The 21089-nt window shown below is 33.2% G+C and overlaps 2 protein-coding genes across 4 annotated transcripts in view; both read right to left on the bottom strand.

Annotated features, from left to right (window-relative positions):
- The window catches only part of LOC118191146 (uncharacterized), a 28018-nt gene extending 19306 nt beyond the window's left edge, over nt 1–8712 (bottom strand). For both annotated transcript variants that reach the window (XM_035361952.2, XM_085814022.1), the window contains exon 1: nt 8619–8712. In XM_035361952.2, coding sequence (XP_035217843.1) covers nt 8619–8661 — 43 coding nt within the window. In that variant the 5' untranslated portion in view covers nt 8662–8712. The remainder of the gene's footprint in view (nt 1–8618) is intronic.
- An 8297-nt stretch (nt 8713–17009) lies between these two features.
- LOC118191150 (uncharacterized) overlaps nt 17010–21089 on the bottom strand; it is a 119580-nt gene continuing 115500 nt past the window's right edge. For both annotated transcript variants that reach the window (XM_035361957.2, XM_035361958.2), the window contains exons 10-11: nt 20160–20280; nt 17010–17571 (exon numbers count right to left, since the gene is read on the bottom strand). In XM_035361957.2, the coding sequence (XP_035217848.1) occupies nt 17337–17571; nt 20160–20280 (356 nt within the window). In that variant the 3' untranslated portion in view covers nt 17010–17336. The remainder of the gene's footprint in view (nt 17572–20159; nt 20281–21089) is intronic.

Genomic DNA, 21089 nt, shown 5'->3' with positions numbered 1-21089 from the left:
ACTCATAGCATTACAGAAGTTTTTAAGCAGTGAAATGAGTAAAACTTTTGTTATATTATTTTTCGAAAATATGGTAATTATATATAAGTAACCGTAAGGGGTACTTATTTAAAGCATACCTACAAAAGAACGAAATTCAGCCACGAGAAATAGCCTAAGGTAAGTGAAATTTCTTTTTTACTTTTAAAGTCTCAATGCACCTATTTTTATCGGCAGCAAATAAAATTTTTGAAAAAAAATTCTGTGAAGTCCAAAGTAAATTTATGTTCGAAGAGTTTACCTTAAAATTTCCGAAATTGAAATGGAAAATCTCAAGAATTAAAAACCATAAAAAAAACTGAAAATTTTTCAGATTTTATATTAACGTAGTGAGTTACATTTACTTATTAAATATCATGTTCTTCGCACTTGAACCATAAAATTAAATTCAGCAGCAATATCATAACATATTTAAAAGAGCATATCTTTAAAATTTCCGATACACAGTCTCCCGCGCTGAAGACAATTTTCCCCCCTCCCCGTGCAGTGTTACGATTGCTCGCTTTGAAATCGTTGAGTTTTTTAATCAAAAACTCATCAATGCTTTACAAAATATGAAACAGATTATAAAACAAATTCCAGATTCCAAATTTGGTCTTCCATATGCCCATAATCGGTTGGAGACGCTCGTTATTCAAAATTTGATTGGATATAGGTATTATTGTTGATCTAGGTACACAATGCGAGAAACATACGTGCATTTATGCAGATTCCTTATTATTTAATTTCTTTAAATATAATACAGGGCTCTAATATATGGTAGCAACAATTTAAAAATGTTTCGCGGTTTATAGTGAATAACCGCAAAATGGTAAAACGAAATTAATAGCCCTTCTGGGCAAATTGCTCCTGGTGCTAAAAATCATAAGATTAAAAGGAAAAATTCGTCTGATATTGCAATGCAGATTTTAAGGCAAAACCTAAAGTACTTTTAAGCTTATTAGTTGCGATAGGCTGAAAAGTTTCAGAAATAAACCTCATCTCTCCCCCCCCCCCCAAGAAACTGAAGATGTAAAACACAAAATCTTGTTAAGCAAGCGTTTGAAATGGCAAAAACAAAAGCCAAGTAAAACAAATTTACAATCTACTGTCAGTTAACTGCATACGGTTTAATCAGATCCAGTCTAAAAAAAAAATGTTTTTTTATTGCTAAACGATGGAAAAGGTTTTATCACAATCTAAAAGCATTCAACAAAATTGTCTATAAAAATCAGGGAAACGGGGGGGGGAATGACACAAATGCTGCTACAGAGCTGAATACAATTTATTAACAAAAAACTGATAGCACATCAGTTAGAAATAATCCCTGTCCATGTCAATACACTTCTGCCATCTGGCCGTAAGATCCCGAAGGGCTTTAGTAAACCAGTCTGTGGGGGTGTTGGTGCACCACTTATGGCCAATTGCATGCAATTCGGCAGAAGATTCAACATGCTGGCCCATGACTGCGTCCTTCCTCTTATCAAGCAAGCCGTAGTCTAATGTCTTGGTTCGAGGTCCGAGGTCCACCTACTTTGCACTCACATTTTTTTGTCTTCAAATCACAATGCACAATCGCCTGCAATGTTCCTTGCGGAAGCCCTGCCTCTTGTTGAACGTTATGCGCCTGTTCGCTATGATCAAATCCGACACGGCTGCCACAATTGCTGCTGTATGCGATGTTGCTGGTCGTCCCGCGCTGACACCTATGGCTGTAGTCTCCACTCCACTACTGAACTTGGCCAACCAACGGGATACAGTACACCTTGAGGGTGTTTTGTTCCCACACAACGGCACCATGCGACGATGGATCTCATTACCCTGTATACATTCCTTTCATAGGAACCACGCTGTTCAACGCTGACCGTGATAATTATCTTCCATCATTGCTGTTCACACTCTCAATAATGACGGCGAAGGGGACGGGTGTTGACTTATACCGTTCGCTTGCCAGCTCCATCTATGCATTCTGAGTAGCTCACTCCTCCCTTGTGACTATTTCACTTGTTTTCCCTTCACGTAGTGTAATAGTTCCGTTGTGTCAATCATTTCTGTACGATCCACGTATTATTTACACTGTGTCCTTTTTTGATTTAAATAGTGATTTAATTTAAACAACCAAATGAACTTATTCTCGATGTTATTTTTTTTTAAATAGAAGTAAATTTTAAAAAGTAATTTTTGTTAATTTTAATATGGGTTAATCCTCTTTTGTGCGAGTTTTCCCCCTCTTTTTACATCCTTATTCGAAGAAAAGGAAGCATTGTAATTGCGAAAATTTTCGGGTGTAATATTTCAACGAAAATATCCATTTTGACCACTCTCGAATCCATCTAAAAGATGTTTTTGTGACATATGTATGTACGAAGAGTGTAAGGGTCTCTTTTTCCCAAGTGGATTGTAAATGGATTCAGAAAACATTTTTTCGTGACGTCTGTATGCATGTACGTACGTACGTATGTATCTCGCATAACTCTAAAACGAGTAGCCTGAGGACTTTTAAATTTTGTGTATGGAACTGCTATAACATGTAGATATGTACTTCTCTTTTTGGTTGCAATTGGCCGCACCTAAAGTATATAAATATGTGTATATCCTCTCTGTGAACTCAGTTTCTTTATTCTTAGATGTCTGAGCAGTGGCCACACAAAGTTGCGAGCTCTGAGCTGCCGCTCCATGGCATCTCAAATGTGCTCTATCGGCTTAAGATCAGGCGAGTTAGGTGAAGGAGGATATTAATTGGAATTCATCCTTATGTTCCTCGAAACACTGCAACACAATTCAAACTTTGTGACATGGGGAATTGTCCTGTGGGAAGGTTCCATTTCTAGTTGGGAAACCATACGCCATGTAAGGGTGCAATTGATCCGCAGTTATGTTCAGATAGCCCGCAGCTTTCATGGTCTTTTCTACCAAAACTGAGGATCCCAAAGCATCCTATGAGAACGTTCCCCAAAGCTTAATACCGCCACCACCAGCCTGTGTATGTCCTGTTGTACGGGCGAGGAGCACCTGTTCGCCTTGAAGACGGCGTACCCTGACACGACCATCTAAGATGAATGAGAAATTGTGATTCATCTGACCAGACAACTGTCTTCTACTCATCCTTGGTCGAGTCTTGATGTTCCAGAATCCACTGTAGGCGAGTTATATAGTTATTTAGTTAATAATAACGCTTAATCAACAGATGCACAGAAGTGAGATGTCTGCTGCGACTGCGAAAATCTCAGTCGCAGTTCCATATCCAACAATGTCTGCTGAAATATGTGTCTCCAAACACTTTCACTCGGACTTGCACTGAGCTGAGCCACTGTGTGGCTCTGATTTTGCTGTACCAAGTGAAACAGTCTCCGACGCCATTTTCCTTCGATGACGTGTGGGCGTCCAACACCTTTGCATCTACTGCTGGTTTCACTGTCATTTATCCACTCTGCAAATATTAGCAATGGCGTATCGTGAATAACCTACCAGTTCCAAATCTTCCAAATCCATTACAATCTGATCTTTATCAAATTCGCTTAATTCAGCAACCCTTCCTCGCAAGAGTAAGAATAAGAATGATTCCTTACCTTCTCCAACAGCAGTTAAATACCATTTCCACTAAAGTAACCGAACACGTTAAAAAGGCCAATTTTGGCAGAAAACGGCAGGTTTATTCGTTCATTGGATAGATTGTTTATTTAGCTTTCCAAACCTAGTCTGATTTTGTTTCTACGTTAATTAGAAACCGAGATATTAAGGATTTTATAAAGACGCAAAAACTGAAAATTGGCATTTAAATCACCGAACGGGAGCATTCAAAGTTTGAAAAGAGCTAGAAATGGACATAAATATTTCTTTTACCTTTGTAATGTAATTTAAAGACTTTCAAAGGGAGGAAATTGAAAGAATCTTCTCTGTAATCTGTGCAGCAACATGAAATTATTTCCAACAAAATGCAATATTTTTATTAATCTGTTGAAAGCGTATGTCCTCGCTAGCATATGAGTTTGATTTGATTCGAAACTTAGCATACTGCAATTAGATTTATCCTAATCTTTGATTATTTTTAATAAAGTTCGAGTTAAAAGTATAATAAAGAATGATAGTTAAAATTATAATAAAAGGTGATAAAAAAAAACCGAAGCCGTTTTTCTAAATGTAAATGCGTAAGGAACAAATTTATGAAACGGGTTGCGGAGGAAATTGAGAATAATGTTAACAAAGCAATTCCCATCGAGTTAACTAAAACTCAAATGTTTTTTTATCGCAGAGTTTTTTTAAAATGATTTGTGACGTAAAAGATATTAATGTAGTGTCACCAAATATGGTCGCATAAGTCATATTGAGAAATCCCGTTCCAGAGTTAGAAAATCGAAAGGAATACAAAAATATCTTGATGTAAAGCTCAACGTCGCTCACTAACGAATGTTTTTATTGAAAAGCTTCATAATGGAGTTAGCATCAGGAACAATGAATGGAAAGTGCTGTAATTGCTCCATTTTTTCCCACTTTCTCTAGTGCAAAATGCATGGTCAGTGCCCAGATGGATCAGACATTTTTTGTAAATATCAGCGAGCTGTATCAATAGAAAGATATTTTAAATTGTATAGGTATGCAACATGGTGAATATGCAGTAGAGATTTAGTAAGCTCGACATGGAGCGAATAATTAAATCAAAATATCACTCACTACCCAGAGTAAAAATTGCCTCAAAAGAACAAATAGGCTGAATATAAACAGCAAAACAGATAAAGTTGAACAAAAGTGAAGGTATAACCTATAGTCATAGGGAGATTTAGGTATCTGGGTGAAGATTTAATAATAAAAATATAGCATTTTATACTTTAAATGCATTTTTCTCAAAATCTATTTTTTCTAAAAACTTGCTTACTTGGTGCAAGATAAACCAAATTATTATTACTTTATTTTTATGAAACTTTGTATGCTTAATCTATATATAGTTTTCTAGGGAATGACATACCAGAATATTTATATGTTAAATATTTTTGAAATTGTAGGCTGTTATTTAAATAATGACATCGTGAATTTGTCGAAAATCTCATAAAAGAATTTTCCACTTCTGAATTTTTTTTAATATTTAAGATATCCTTAAAATTCTACTTAATTCTTTAGATAAAAGCATGTAATGTATTATTGTATGACTTTTTTTATATAACTTTAATATTTCTTCATATAGAATGTTTCAAATTGTTTTAAAATTTGCTTAAAATTTTACACAAATTTAATATTTTTTGCAGGATAATTATAATATATATTAAATTTTGATATTCCATAATTAATTTCTGTAGATAATAAATGAGAAAATGCTTTTAAAAATAGTATATTGCTTTTTTTAAAAAAAGTGCTCCGAACGTGGTCGGATACCTCTGCACGTCCACGTCATCCATACGTGATCATTAAAATATATGCACGTCCACGTCATCCATACGTGATCATTAAAATATATGCACGTCCACGTCATCCATACGTGATCATTAAAATATATGCACGTCCACGTCATCCATACGTGATCATTAAAATATATGCACGTCCACGTCATCCATACGTGATCATTAAAATATATGCACGTCCACGTCATCCATACGTGATCATTAAAATATATGCACGTCCACGTCATCCATACGTGATCATTAAAATATATGGAGATGGTCTTATTTTTTTGGCTCGTCAGAGTATGTTTTCATTGTAAATTATCTCGTTTTGCTATAATTTAATTTTTTAAGATAAATTAAAGATTTAGTTTTAAGGTTTTTCATTTTGATGCATTCAGATATAATACGTAATTATGTTTTTCATAGCCTAGTAGGCCGAGTATAGAAACATTTTTGTTGCCTTCAAAACACCATTTAAAAAGACATACTGACACAGAATCACTTTTAAAAATTAAATTAAAATACTATTTTATTATTTTCATTCTAAATTATATGAATAGTCTTAATTTTACTTTAAGATTTACTTTTAAGATTTCCCAGAAGGCAAGTGATTAAAACCGCTTAATATTCAGAGTTTGACCTGGGTTCGAAGAGATGAAATGAGGGCTGCACGGAGGTTTTTCATGGATTTCCAAGTGTAACATAAATATGAGCCAGATTTTTTTCAAAAATCGTCCATAAAAGCATTTCTTTCTTTACGTAGACAGCCTTCGCTCTCTTTGCCTTATTAAAATCACCTAATCTTTATCTTATGACTATAAAAGTTAAACCACGCCATCTTGCTCTACACGGTGGTAAACGGAGCAAGCTGCAATAGCCCGAGTTCGAATTGCAGAGAATGTGGGAATATTTGTAAGTTTCTGTCCTCTTTCCTGTTGGTTTATTACCTGCCGTCCCCTATGGTGCACCCTTGGCAACGTTCTCTCTGGTGAAAATGGCTAAATGACCAATGGGTAGGATCCTTTAGAACAACGAACAAACGTACGGCCATTGGGAGGGAAAAAAGTGTGTTTACATCTTTAATTACAGATTTTTTACAATAAGCTCACAGACGTGCATGAAATTGCCTTATATGTAAATAACTGCTTTTTCTTATAAAGCATTTGAAAAATGCATAATCATCTTGTATATGTTCGTCTTCGTATATTCAGGCTAATGTGATCTACGAATATTTGGCTTATAACTATACAAAGTTTGCTATCGATCGTAGTTTATTTGTTATGGATTTTTAAAATAATCTACGAACTATAAAAAACACAGCGATTGTAGAATTCGAACTATTGATAGAAATATGGATAATTTTAGGAAAGCCAGATCATTTTAGTACCAAAATCGTTTATCAGACTGTATCGGCGTCGTACGAGCTACTCAATTGTAAATTTAAAAATTCTAAGAATTTTAAGACAAATGAATATATTGTGGAAGCAAAAGTAACGTTCCCTTTTAGCGGTTAGATAACGCTTCGGCTTCCGTTCTTTGCCGTAATCTGTTAAACAAACTTGCGAGTAGTATTCCTACAAAACATTTTTAGAAAAATATTTATTTTTGACTACTCTTTTACATTTGTTACTATATTCAAGTTGCTCAAGTTCATTTCTTTCTAGTTCTTTATTTTAAAATTTTTATTTGGTATACATTTTGCTGGTATTGTTTGGTAAACACCTAGTTACAAAACGCCACTAAATTAATTTACGAATTTCTAATTTTCAGTTTGTAACTGTCAAAACATTCAATTCAGCATGTAACTTTATAATAAAATGTTCAAATGATAGAAATGCTATTAATATTTTATCGGAAATAAATAATTTTTAAAAACACACATTGGAAATAATCTGAACTTTTAACATCTGCAAGGTCAAAATTCTTAATATAATTCATGAATATGGTTTATTTCAATTGTATCGGAGCTTGAAACATACCTGAGAATATTTTTAGCGTTATCAGTTACTCTTGCTGGTAAACAAAATATCTTGATCAAACTTAAAATAATAGTAACATTAAAATTTAAACCCTTAGCCGCGAAAATGTCAGATCTAGATGTTTACTCGACAGAACTTAAATTAAGTAATCAAGCACATTTTGAAAACAATTATTATGGTATTATTTAGCTAAACAATATTATGAAACAAATTCTTTATAATTAGAGTAATACTTTTTATATCACTGCTTGATTATCATTTATTCTACTTCAAATTCATTACTTTGTCACCAGAAGTTCACCAAAGGTATATTCAATAGCATATTATATTCTGAAACTCCAAATAATTTTAAGATTTATTTTCTTGATGTAAAAGCCTACGTCATTGTGATTTAAAAAATTACATTTGCTGAATGGAAAATTGCATAGATATAAATTACCTTTCCATGACTTATATTCTAGCACTTATATTCAAACTCATTATCTCAAGTGGGCCAAATAATCATCAGTCTACAATTGCACATGCCGTATAAAATAAAAAATCTTACTTAATGTTATAGTTCTTTATAAAATAGAGCAATATAAAAAGGGATATTTATTATTTCTCTCACGACAACTGGCAGTTGTTTCTCAAATTAGCTTTCAGGTATCTGAAGACATGCCACTCAAATAAGCGGTTTTCAGAACAGAGAAAGAATGTCTGAATTTAGATTTTGCTGGGAACTTCTTTTTATTACTCATAAACGTTTTTCCCGCGTTTTCACCCTATCGAAGATGAAAATCACTTACGATGCAACTTCGGGCTTTTTGAGGATCACGTATAAAATTATTTGTAAAATTCAAAGAAACCACTGCGTGGAATTTCTGTGATTCCGACTATAAATGGGCTAAAACCATCTCAAGTTTCCTTTTTAGCACTCGATATTGCATGTAAGCTTCAGTTTTCTGTGAAATTCCAATTTTTATTAATATATTATAATTATATATTTCTAAATTTTCTTGGGTGAACCATTGCCGCATTAAAATGAATCAAGAGCCGCATGAGGCCCGCGGGAGTCGAGTTTGATACTCTTAAATTATAGCGGCCCATATTTGCCCTTTTGCTCATATAAAAAGGTCTGAGTAAAATTCTGGTGAGCATAAGAGAATGTAGCTAAGATATTGAGAAACGATGTTACTTCGAATAACATGATCTTCCTATCTGAGTAACAGGCTAATGCACCCCTAACGAAAAATGTAGGCCTTACCTGAGCTAAAGGCCAGATAAAGGGTAAACAGGAGAAACAACATTTTAATTCAAATGTTACGGACTTCACGTCTTCATAAATAATGCATTTCATTGTAGCCTTGTGATAAAATATCATTAGAAACTTCCCTGTTGCATTAAAAGCGGATGTTCGTTATGGAGATCAACTGACCTCCGGATATCCTTAAACCTTATTAATAGTGATATAATCTTAGTGTGTTTGGTTAGAATTAAAAGATATTAGAAATCTTACAATGTATCCTCGCTTTTCCCTATCATTCGAGTTGTAGGTTTGATAAAATCCTTGCTACTACTTAAAGAAATTTCAACTATTTATTACTAACTTAAGTCGTTTTTTCATTGCTATTCTGTTGTATGAGATTATATTATGTTCTAAGCCAGAGTTTCCTAAACTGTGGGTCGCGACCCCAAGACTGTGTATCGGGAATAGCTGCAAAATTTAAAGACAGAATAATTAAAATGCTGCTTTAATAATTATAACTTGAACCATACAAAAATACCTTTTCTTTTTCCATTTCTTTGTACTCCATATGTTAAAAAACTATTTCTGGAAGAAATTATTGCTTGTGCGCCATGCGATAAATGTTCATCGTGTATTTTCTAAGATAAACACAAAACATGGTGGCGCTGTGAAGCTAAAACATGGATTGCTTAAATTAAATACTACGGTATGTAGAAACATGAGGAAACAGTTACTATTTAAGAGGGCATACAAGTACATTAAAAAATACCAGAGTTTTTAATAATGTTTTAATAAATAACAAATGTTACCAAATTAAAAATTTCAGAACCCTCAATGTGATTTAGCGCCAGTGAAATTAAACGTGCATCTGTATTGCCAGATAAAAAAAATTGTGGCGGTACTTAGCGTTTAAAATATGGATCAGCAGAGAAAATGGTGTTGGTATTCCTGTTCAACAGGAAATATTTCAGAGACGCAGTGAGACTTAACTGATATAATGATCCCACTGCCAACATCCTTCCCTGAGAATTTTTCGATTAAGACAAAAACAATTCATTATTTACCTTTTTCCAGGCTGACCACATTTCTGTAACATAAAAAAACGCACAATGCGATAATACAAACGGAACAAAAAATCAGGATAAAGAAAGATTTTAGGAAATGTTTCATGTTTCAAACATGTGGAGCTTACCATTGTTCTGCAAAAATAAAACTTATGGGAAACGAAGAGCTACCTAACAAGCGGCGTTTCTGTTAATACATTGCACTATACGGCAGTGAAACGCATGTGTTTCTAAGCTATTCCGTGCATGTATTTTCCAGTAAAAATATGTTACATTTATAATAAAATGCTTCGTTATTGTTAATTTTTATTTTAAAGTACTAAACATGATATCCATAATTTACTATGTACAGAAATTTATTAAGAAATAGTTCGAAAGCTAAATGCATGCGTATAACATTAAAGCCTTGAAAAATGATATTTCTGTATATTTCAAGGATTTTTTTAGGTTTTCATTAGCAACCTGTTGGGTGACTTTCCAATTTTTCCTTTAAGAAGTGATATTTCTGATTTATTCACAATAGTATCATAATTTATTAAAGAATCATTTCATATACAAAGTTTAAGAGAGAGGAAAGAAAGTTATTTTATTTTAGTATGCTTAAATACTTCAGCTTTAAGTTGTAATACAGAAATTCACGTATTTAACAGATAATTATCTAAAAAAATAGTCACAGGTTGCATTTTTTTAAATGAAAGTTTCAAATAGATCCTTTTCAGAACCAATAACCTCATAACAACAAGAAAATAAATATTAACAATTTATGTGAATTTATAATAATTTCAGTTTATGTATGTTTCATATTTATGAATCTCAAAGAAGATGCCTTGAATTAAGCTGAATTGCAGAAATATACCTATATAAATTTTTGGAAACGTTTTTCCACATGTTCCCAATTGTGTAAATATTTTAATTACTTTTATCGCTATACTGCCCAGAAATTTGTAAGTTTTTACAAAAAATTTTTAACAATAGAAGAAACAGTTTATCTTGATCAAATGCACAAATTAAATTCATAACAGTTCACAACATTTTAAAATGAATAATAATTAATAAAGAAAAGCATTACTTTATTTAACACCTTTACAATTCATAAAAACAGTAACAGCTGATTTCTTATTTTTCATGTAAATTATAAAACGAATTACCTAAAACGTTCAAATTATACAGTTTAAATCTAGGCATATATCACTGTATGTTAAGGAGCGAAGATATCAGCTACAAACAGAAGCATTAAATTGTGAAAAATATCACAATTATTTTTCAGCATATTTATCAAATTACATAAAAAATTTCCATACTTACGCGTGAAAAGGATAATGGTATCGAATCGTTTTTGAAAATTGATTTGAGCATCCATATGAAATACAAGATGACATGCTTCAAAAAGAAAAAAAAATGTTGCAATGATAAACTTCCTTGCTCAAGTCACAGCGACAGTAGGAAGACAGCCGCCAAGATTCACGATCCAAGTGGAGTCGTTTAGCACCAGGGTACCTGGGTTAACGAGAACCCTACCCCTTGTAGAATAGCTAAGTTGTTTCAAATTATGTCATAAAATAACCAACACATAAATCGAACATGAGAAGCAAATTATCTCACTTCCAAATGAACAAGTGAAGAACCTTGTCCATGATCATGATAATGAAGTCTACTAAGATGTCCTAACTAAGCAGTTGCAAATCTAATTCTCTTCTACGATTTTCATCATAGTTAAAGCTGCCTGGAATCCAGCTATCATCTTCCCAGCTGTGCTTTTAGCTGCCCTGATCCTCTCGATATGCTCGATAACTGTGCTAAGAAAGCTCCTAATTTTTGGATCTTGCAACCAGTTGATTGCAGCAGTCATCTCTTGAGGTGGCGGCTGTATTTTCCTTTTGGCTCTAGAGCTGTAAGTGGGTCTTGCTTCAGACTCCTTAACGTCAGGCTTTGTAAGTTGCGAGAAGTCTTCAGGTGTAGAAACTTTCATCTACTGCTTCTGCAAGTTATGGTTTCGAGTGAGCTGTTTTTTTTCTCGAATCTCCTCCTGTACTCCGGGCAACCACGATATGAACTCACATGTGCTTCCCTACAAAACAGGCAGGTAGACTTATCATCCTCCTTTAGAATACACTGATTACTACGGTGACCTCCTTCACACTTACAGCACTTCTCTGGGTTGGTACATAGGTGTTGGGAATGTCCAAACTGCTGACATCGATAACATTGAAGCGGGCGCTTCCTGGGAGAGAACTTATCCACCTTTGATGTTCACATTGAACATGCTGGCTAGCTGATGAATGGCATATACTGTGGCATTTTTCTTCAGGTCAACTATGAAAAACGGCAGCTTCTCAAAATTGCTCGCTCTACCCTTCACTATCAGCATAACTTTAAGCACTGGAAACTCGCGTCTTTCCAAATCAGTCTTTACAGCTTCTTCAGCCACTGTATTGGGCTTCAGTCACTGTATTACTTCAACACCACACGCAGCGGCTTTTCACTCGCTAACTGAAAGGAGTGATACGGTATTTCTTTCCTTTGTAGAGCAGCAGTTGCTTTTTTGTAATCAGAAACACTCTTCACATTAACATAGATGGACCTAAACTTCATATCTGCTTCAAACTCTTCCTCGCAAGTATCTATTAGCAGTTCGTGCACTTTCAACCAATCAAAGGCATGCTGCTGAAACACTATGGGCGGGGGCACGTCCTCCGCTTCGCTGACTCCTCCTACTTCTTGCTTTTCGTCAGGATTAAGAGCTTAAAACCTGTTTCTTTAGAAACTTCCATCGGCTCATCTTTACCGATAGGTTTCGCCGTCTTCTTCGGCGAGATCCACTTGGTTTATATACTATCAGAAATTTCCCCCTCTTTCTCAGCTTGTTCCCTCTTTGCCGTTTCCTGTTCTTCCATTATTTCCAAAGCTTGCCCCATCATAATTAGCTCAATAGGCTCATTCATACGTTCTGCCATCTTTTCTCGTCCGTACTTCTTAATATGTGCAATCAGTTTTACAATAGCTTCATTATCGTCGCCGAGTTCATCATCGTTCGTCTCATCTCCCTCTGCCCTGAAGAAGGACATTTCGACTTACGCGAAGGTAACTGATCTATCCCAAGATTGACGCTTTGAGTTGAACCTTCCTTCTATTCTAACCTCCCTGCGTTTACCGTACCTACATTTTACCATTTCTTTGATGAAATAAAAGACTTATGTGGGTGCAAAACAAGATATCTGCCTACTTTGTCTGTCTTTCTTTTGTCTGTTCAAGGGTTTCAAATTTCAACCATTATACTTACATAAACATAAATAAAAAATGGAACTGTTCTGTTATCAGGATCGGGTTTAGAAATGTATGTGTTTACGTATGTATGCATGTGTTCATGTATTTATATGTATATATAATTACAAATGTATGTGTGTGTATACATATACACATATAAGCACATATATACAAACACTACAACCTTTTAAACACTTCTTTCCAAAACGCAGCTCCAATGCACCAGTTAGAGCTTTGAAGTCTAGTCTCTGGTTTACGGATAGAGTTTGAAGGATATCCGCTGCGTCTGCTCTCAGAGAAGCGGCGAGATGCCCGGCCTTACTTTCGGAATCCCACTCATTTGTGCCCGCCGCTATAGAGAGTCTTACTGAGTCTGGTCACGGCCAACTGAAGGAAATCGATGCTTGTATACTTTGCAGTAGGTATTTCCATCATACGTTAATAGCTTTAGAGATAGTCGAGAAGAGATGTAGGAGTTTAAATCCATCAGAATTGTTTCCAACTGTCCCTATGGATTTCTTCACGCTGTCACGTTTCCTTGGCAATGGCAGAAACACTGTAATCAAATTGTTTTTCGACAGCAGAATTTCTCTCTTCGATTTTTTGTTTGACAGCAGAAACAGCTCTTTCTTCCACTTGTTGCTTGGCAATAGAAACTCTTTCTTCGATTTATTGTTGACAGGGGGAACACTTTCTGCGATTTATTGTTTAACAGCAGAAACTTTTTTTCTAATTTCTTCAACTTTATATTTAACTATTCCCCTTACATAGCCTCGAACTTGTTTTCCAAATTATGGCAGTAATTCCTCTTTTCCTTTTCTTCTGACCGGCTCCAATTATCTCTTGAAATAGATAACCCCATTGAAACGACGAATAGAAGCGACTATAGCCAAATTAAAATTAGAAATTTATTGTTATATTTTATATTTTGCATATCACCCCCTTCAAAGAGAAAAAGACTTCGCAATAGAGAAGCCTTTTACATGTAAATTTTGCTAATATGTAATCATTTTAATTTGGTACTTCCGCTTCCTGTCCTAAAACCATTAATTGTTTACATTTTATGAATCGAAAATGCTTGAATGTCAAAATTAATCCGAATCTTACCTTCTTATGTAGCGCGTAGCAATGCGAATATCTTTTTTCCAATCACAGATCAAAATTTCAATAAAGAACTTCTGTACCTCACGCTTTTGAATGCGTACTTACTTTCCTTTTCTCTTGCTGCGCTAACACGTTGCGGCTTATTGCTGTTTATTGTTTAAAAATGTATAGGCTGTCTATTGCGTCCCTGATGATGTGTGAACAAGAATATCTGTAATAAGAATTAATTACCCAGAAATAAATTATGTCTTGGTTTCGGCCACGTCTGTCTATAAATGTCATTTTTGTATCTACGTACATTAAAGCCTTCGCCAAGTTGTTACTGCGCCACCATCTCCAGTCCATTACAGCTATCGCGCAGTCACCAAAATATTACAGTTATATTACAGATAGTTAAGAGGGGAAGCGGAAGTAGTCAAATTAAAAAGAGGAATAACAGAGACTATTGCCAAATTAAAGATAGAAGTTTGTTTCATATTTAACATATGTACATGAAAACAATTAACCGCTACATAATAAGAATAGGAACACGTTAAAAAACAAACGTTAAAGGTACAATAAGAATTAGAATCAGCTTAATGAGCATAAATTAGTGTGCAAGAACAGCTTTTGTGCACGATATGCACGATATGATTTGTGCAGTTTCTTGTTGCTATTGTATCTTTACTATTTAACCTTATGTGTTTTAATCCTGTTATATATGACTCATATTTTAAATGATATCAATAGAAAACGATATTGTTGGTAATACCATTTAATATAAAAAATAATTTAATTAAGATTGATAATTCTATGATTGCTAAAACTAGGCATTTAAATCTGAATAAATGATATCAAATGTATCATAATGCGAAATATACTAGAGCAATGGGATATTTTTTAATAATTGAATTTTTTTATTCATTTACTTATCTTAAAGATGTTCTTTTTTATGCATATAGCTATATCTTACATATCTATGTTTATATATCTTATATATCTATGTTTATAAATGCACATAGATATATCTTATATATCTATATTTTTATGCACATATATATATCTTATGCCAAATAAATATCGTTTTGATTTGCACAATTTATTTTATGGGAGCGCTGAAATATAAGTTCGCAGAAACGGCCTTTTACATTCAAACTAAAGTGCTGACTATCGAAACGATATTTACATTAAATAGAAAACACTAAGAAAACAACAGAGAGTACACTATTAAAATATAAATCACAATATTTATTGATAACCTTTTAAACAATTCAACAATATCAGAAAAAAATTAAAAAATCAACACACAACTTAATTTCTTATACCTAACAACAAATACAAATTACATTTTTACTAAACACCACGTGCTTCCCATAATGAATCATTTTCGTTCTTTATTGTACGCACATCTTTCCATATAATTGAGTTGAAATTTTAAAGATGAAATGTGGCATATATTCTGAATTCAAATGATAGTATTCAACATAAAAAATTACTCATACACTTTATTTTCATAAACACATCAAAAATGACAGTCATATTTTTAAACTTGTACATTCTGTGATATAGTGTATAAAACAACAATAATTCCTTTGACATAAATGTGTTTTTCTCGTTTTAGGGTTCTATGAAAACATGGCAAATAATGGTTGTTTTTGCGAAGGTATTATGAATAAGCTGATGTTTTTATTTACAGAGTTATTTAGTTAACGATTTGATTGTGTGAGCAAAAGAGAACTGGTAAATGATTATTTTGTACAACTGATCAAAACAGAAACTTCATAACCTGAGGATAACTGCAGCCTGACTATTACTATAAAAATATATAGAACAAACAATTTGATATTTTTTTTAAATAAGAATAATTCCTGGAATGATTGATGTAATAAAACAATAACATGGATCATACTGAGCAAAACGGTGCGACAAAAGTTGTGACAAATTTAATCCATGAACTGTTAATATGTACATAAAATGGAATACATTTATAAACAGTAATTTGTAATTTATGGTAATAAAAATAAGATAAAAAATTAATTAAATAACTAGCAAATATGTAATTACTAGGTATCTGTTATTTCAAACAATCGATACTTAGCTTGACTTATATGTAGTATGTTGAAAGGATATGGTAAAGCTAAAGCATATAGCAAAAGCTTATTAACTACATTCTTTGCTCTTTTTAAGGATAGGCAGTATTCTGAACAAATGAGAAAAACGTAATATGTTGTAGCATTGATTTCCGTACCAAATTCCAGTTAAAGCTTTCAAGGTTTTAAAACAAATAAAGATGCAATTTTAAACTGTAATAAATATTTTTGTTACAATGCCTTCAATTTATTTTTTAAATCATATAATATCTGACATCAGTTAATCTGATATGCAACAATTTTCTGGTCAATTTCTATAATAACCGTTACATTTTTAATCACTATAATTTTAATTTGTTCATTTTCTTGAAGTATGCAAAATTGCTTTCCTTTTTTTTTCTACACTATAAAACTGCATCAAGCACCAGTTATAAAAAGTGAGTGAAAATAAACATACAATGAACAAGTATCAATTTGAAATTTTCATGTCATGAAACGTAGTTAAGTTTGCCCTCGCCATGTAACTTATTTGACGGACTTGAACACATTCAGACTGGTTTAGAAAAATTTACATCTTTAAATAGCTCTTCGACAATGTTTGAGAAAGAAATCAAATAAGAGTTTGATTTCTTTCTCAAACATTGTCGAAGTCTTTCAAATGACAGTAATTTGGATCACATGATACATTTTATCTTTGGGTGAAAACTGCAGCATAAAAAATAATATATTATACTATGAGTGGCACATGTACCTTAGTTTGAGAAACACTGGAACAGTAAATTTATGTGTCCAATTTTTTGCCCGAAAAATAGTCAATAAAACTAACCCTTCCAAAGATTTTAGTGAACAGTCAGTAAAAGTAATTTTTCCGGTATTATTTTAGCGGTGAATATTAAATAAAACGAATCTTTCCTTTTTTTTTTTTTTTTTTTTTTTTTTTTTTTTTTAAAGATGACGATCCGAAACACTCGAATGAAGAACGGATAGCAAAAGTGCGAGTTTCCGATTCGTGAATTCGAATGTCTCATACCTATCAAAAATGCATTTAATAAAAAATTTCCAGTCAGTAATTTTTCCCTGTACCACTTGTCACATATTTACAATGCACATAAAAATAGATGAAATGTGGATGTCTAAAAAAATCACATAAAAATGAAGGATGCTTCGAGAAATGCGTTGACTCTACAAATTCCATAATATGGCTGAAATATATATTATTATACAGTTTTCATTTGTTAGAATCGGACGCTAAAAAGTGCAGATAGAACAATCAGGCACGCACTTATTAACAAGAGGGAGGCATATGTGGGATTGCCAGCATTGCAGTCGCTATCATAGAGTTGCCTGCAAGAACTCTTGCTGAGATCCAAACGGTATCTTCCCATCAGAGAGTCCACAACACGACTGCGCTCCGAGAGGCACACGCGTCTCGTTGCATCATACAGGCAAGAACGGTATTCTCGAGCTGAGCTGCAATAAAAAAAAGAAACATATAAGGAGCCGAAAACTCTTTACTAAGTTATGAGCAAAGTATTGTTTTGCAACAGATAACGTAATTCGTGGTGATGAAATGCCTTAAAACCTTTCATGCGCCTTTTCACATAGCCAGTTAGTTCTCAGCGTATTGCTATTCGGCAAAGCATATTTGATATTTACTGATTAGTTCTAATTAGTAAAAGACATTTCTGACATAATTATTAAAGACCATACGTTACGTAAATAGATAGAATAACTTATTGTTTAACTTTATGATGTTTTACCTGTTTTTATTTTTTTTATTTTTATTTATTTTTTTTATTTTTAATTATTTTAGAATTTTCAGTGTAAACTCTTCTTTGAAAGATGTTAAGTTGTAATTTGAATTCACGAGAAAACTGAACTTTGATGTGATGAAATGACGAAAGATTGAAAAGAAAAGAAAGATGCATGGCAACACTTGACGCTCTACTGGGAATTCTTAAAAAAAAATACTGGTTTTAAAAATTTTGCGGTTTTACAGTTGAATTTAATGTGGCGTAAGGGCGAAGAAACCAATGTTTAAAAATATAGTTAAAAAAACGTTGTTTAGGCAAGAGTTAATCCAAGGGCAGACAGGCAAACTACAAGCTCAGCGAAAGCATTAAAAACTTTAACCAATCCTCTGATGCGACACTAAAACAATGAACCACTACACACTATCTTCCTTTCTTCTTCCTTTCCCCTTTCTCCCTTGAATAAAATGCATTGGAAGAACGTGTAAAAAGATTTATAATTCTCCCCCGGCTTCGAAAATTTTTCTTTCATAAACATAATCCTCAGAAACAAAATTGTTTTCTGAAGAACAGGCACCTATTTCTGATCGTTCTCGAAATCAATTTTTTATTCAAAATTTACCACATCTTAGGTTGCTTTTTTTGCCTAATTTTAAATAATAGTCACAGTTGCCAACTCATAAAATAAAATCTTTCTTGTTAAATTAAATTTTTTAAACTGTAAATTAAGAAAAGAATTTCTTTGTTCAACGAATGAATTTCTTTGTTCAATAAGGAAGTCTTTCAAATGACAGTAATTTGGATCACATGATACATTTTATATTTGGGTGAAAACTGCAAGTGGTATAAACAGAAAAAATACGAAAATATATTTAAAATATAATCTGCTTGAAAACTTAAATTTTTAATTTAAATAATTTTAAAATTAATATATAGAATTTTAAAATTAATAAATAGAGACGAAAAGAATCGCAATCTGTAAGGTTATAGTAAAGTTTCATCACTCTTCCGGATTTTATTTTGGATACAGACGAGTATAGAAGACCTAGAATTGACTTTCGTAATTTGGCATTATGCTAGTTTCAGTACCTAAATTTATGCATTATTACTAGCACCTTAACGAAGATCTAATAGGGAAACCATTCGTACAGAATTCTAAATGAAGATCCAAAGTTGGTAATAATGCAGGAGGAAAAATAAATAAAATTAGGCCAAGGCTCGCTAATAAAATAGTATCTAGACCAGTGGTTCTCAACTTCTTCTGCCCTATGCACCCCTTTCACTACTGCTAGACGATGTTCACTTCTCCTTTCTAATACTCGAAAAATACATATGCAGTCAACTTCCTTTTCTCAGATAGCAGTCTAAAAATTTTCTATTTTGTTTTCATTTCTAACTGTTTCCTGCTATTACAATATTCGAAGAATTTATATAGCAGTAATTTTAAAGCGAAAAGTGGTGAAGGTTTTTACAATAATGTGAAAGGATTTTTATTCTAATGAAGAATAACATAGTAAATTTGAGAAACACAGCAAGTGGTTTTTGCAAGAATGTAAGAAATGAAATGGGACAAAGCAGGCACAGAAGAAACTGAAATTTAACATGCAAAAATTCATTTTAAATACCATGGTACCTCCCAGCATACCAGCGCTTTCACCCAAAAAATATTATAGTTTAGTTTCTTCCACGTAGTTACTGTGAGGGTATCATTGCTAATGTTAAAGAACTTAGTTGATTTTGGATGTGCAAATTGGATCTGCAAATACAGTTTTCCTAAAGCAGGCTACAACCTATACATATTCGCATTGGCGTTAGGCAACATTTGAAGTATAACATGAACGCGGAGTGCTGCCAATATGTTTATTTTTCCTGACATCCGAATTTGTTATACAAGCATCTCTACAGAAGCAAATAGCAGAAATGGAATTATTTATCTTCCCCTTCTTAATATAAGAATTAGCCCACAGTAAGCATTCCGAAATTCGATAAGATTATTAAAAACATATAATTTAAAAAATTAAGTTATTGACTAGCAAAAATGTTTGTTACAATAAATTTTTGCTTAAAGTTGCAATTATGTTTTAAAAAACAACTGTTTGTTTGAACTACAATTAAGACGCCAAAAAGGCGCAGTTTGGTCTTGCCTAGTTTACAACTTTGGTTGACATCATCATTGCATATAGTCTTCAAAAAATTTTTGTAATAAAAGTCCCGTCATTGCTGTAATAACACTATTAATAGATAAATAAGAAAAATCGATAGACACAACTGATTAAATAACAGTTGAACAAATCACCAGGATCTTACCAGCAAACTATTTTCTCTCTTCTATCAAGGTTTTCTTCAGTATACAGATCTCTTTGTTTGTCATCTAATGTTTTCTTGCATTGTCTAGCGTAGGGGTCCATTCTCGAATAACATCTTGCATCTGAAAAGGAAAAAAGGAATCACAGTTATCCGTCATTACCTGGTCAAAATGGAATAAAAATCGAAATTATGAAGTTTAGAGCTAAAACTTTACACTCTTTTCCTCCCATAATAAAATTTTGCTTTATTTTTCTCGCTTGTTTAGTATTTTTTCACATATCTGTTCATCGCGTGGGCATTTTCTTATTGATCAACTTCCGTCTCTTCTTGCCCAAGACATAATTATCGCCAAGGACCACAAGGACCGGGCCTACAGTCCCAGATCTCAAGACCTCGAAAGCATTCCGTAAATTCTCATTACTTTATTTTTAACACATTAAAACAAGATGAAACTCTGAAAGAATATTGTGCTTAGGCGCCAGACTGCTTTAATAGGGCTTTGCTGTTGTTTCTTTTCCTCATGGCAGGATCTTGGGACATTTTTGCTCATGGCTGAAGAAACATGTAAGATATGTTCAGCATCTACAAGAGAGATGTATAAAATGTACTCTATAATAAATAAATGAACCTTCCACAATACATGCATGTTGGCTCAAATTTGGATAATAATTTTATGAAGAGTTCCTCCCTTTCTTACTGAGTGCCTTTGATGCAATTGGTAGCACGTGTAACTAGCAGTCGGAAGATCCGGACTTTGGATCCCGGTGAGAGCATGGTTGACCTTTTCATGTATCCCTTGAAATAAATTTAATAGCTTCATAAGTTGTAACTGTAGTGCTCTACGCATTAGCACTACAGCAGTGTTTTTCTTTATTCCAATACATCGCTTTTTAGCGTGTTTCTTTGTTAGGCCTATATCACACATGCCTT

This window comes from Stegodyphus dumicola, chromosome 3, assembly GCF_044657685.1.
Source record: "Stegodyphus dumicola isolate Sdum_Otavi_A_Nest chromosome 3, ASM4465768v1".
Classification (NCBI taxonomy): Eukaryota; Metazoa; Arthropoda; class Arachnida; order Araneae; family Eresidae; genus Stegodyphus; species Stegodyphus dumicola.
The sequence above is the reverse complement of the archived record's forward strand: the minus strand, read 5'-3'. Positions and strand labels throughout refer to the sequence as shown.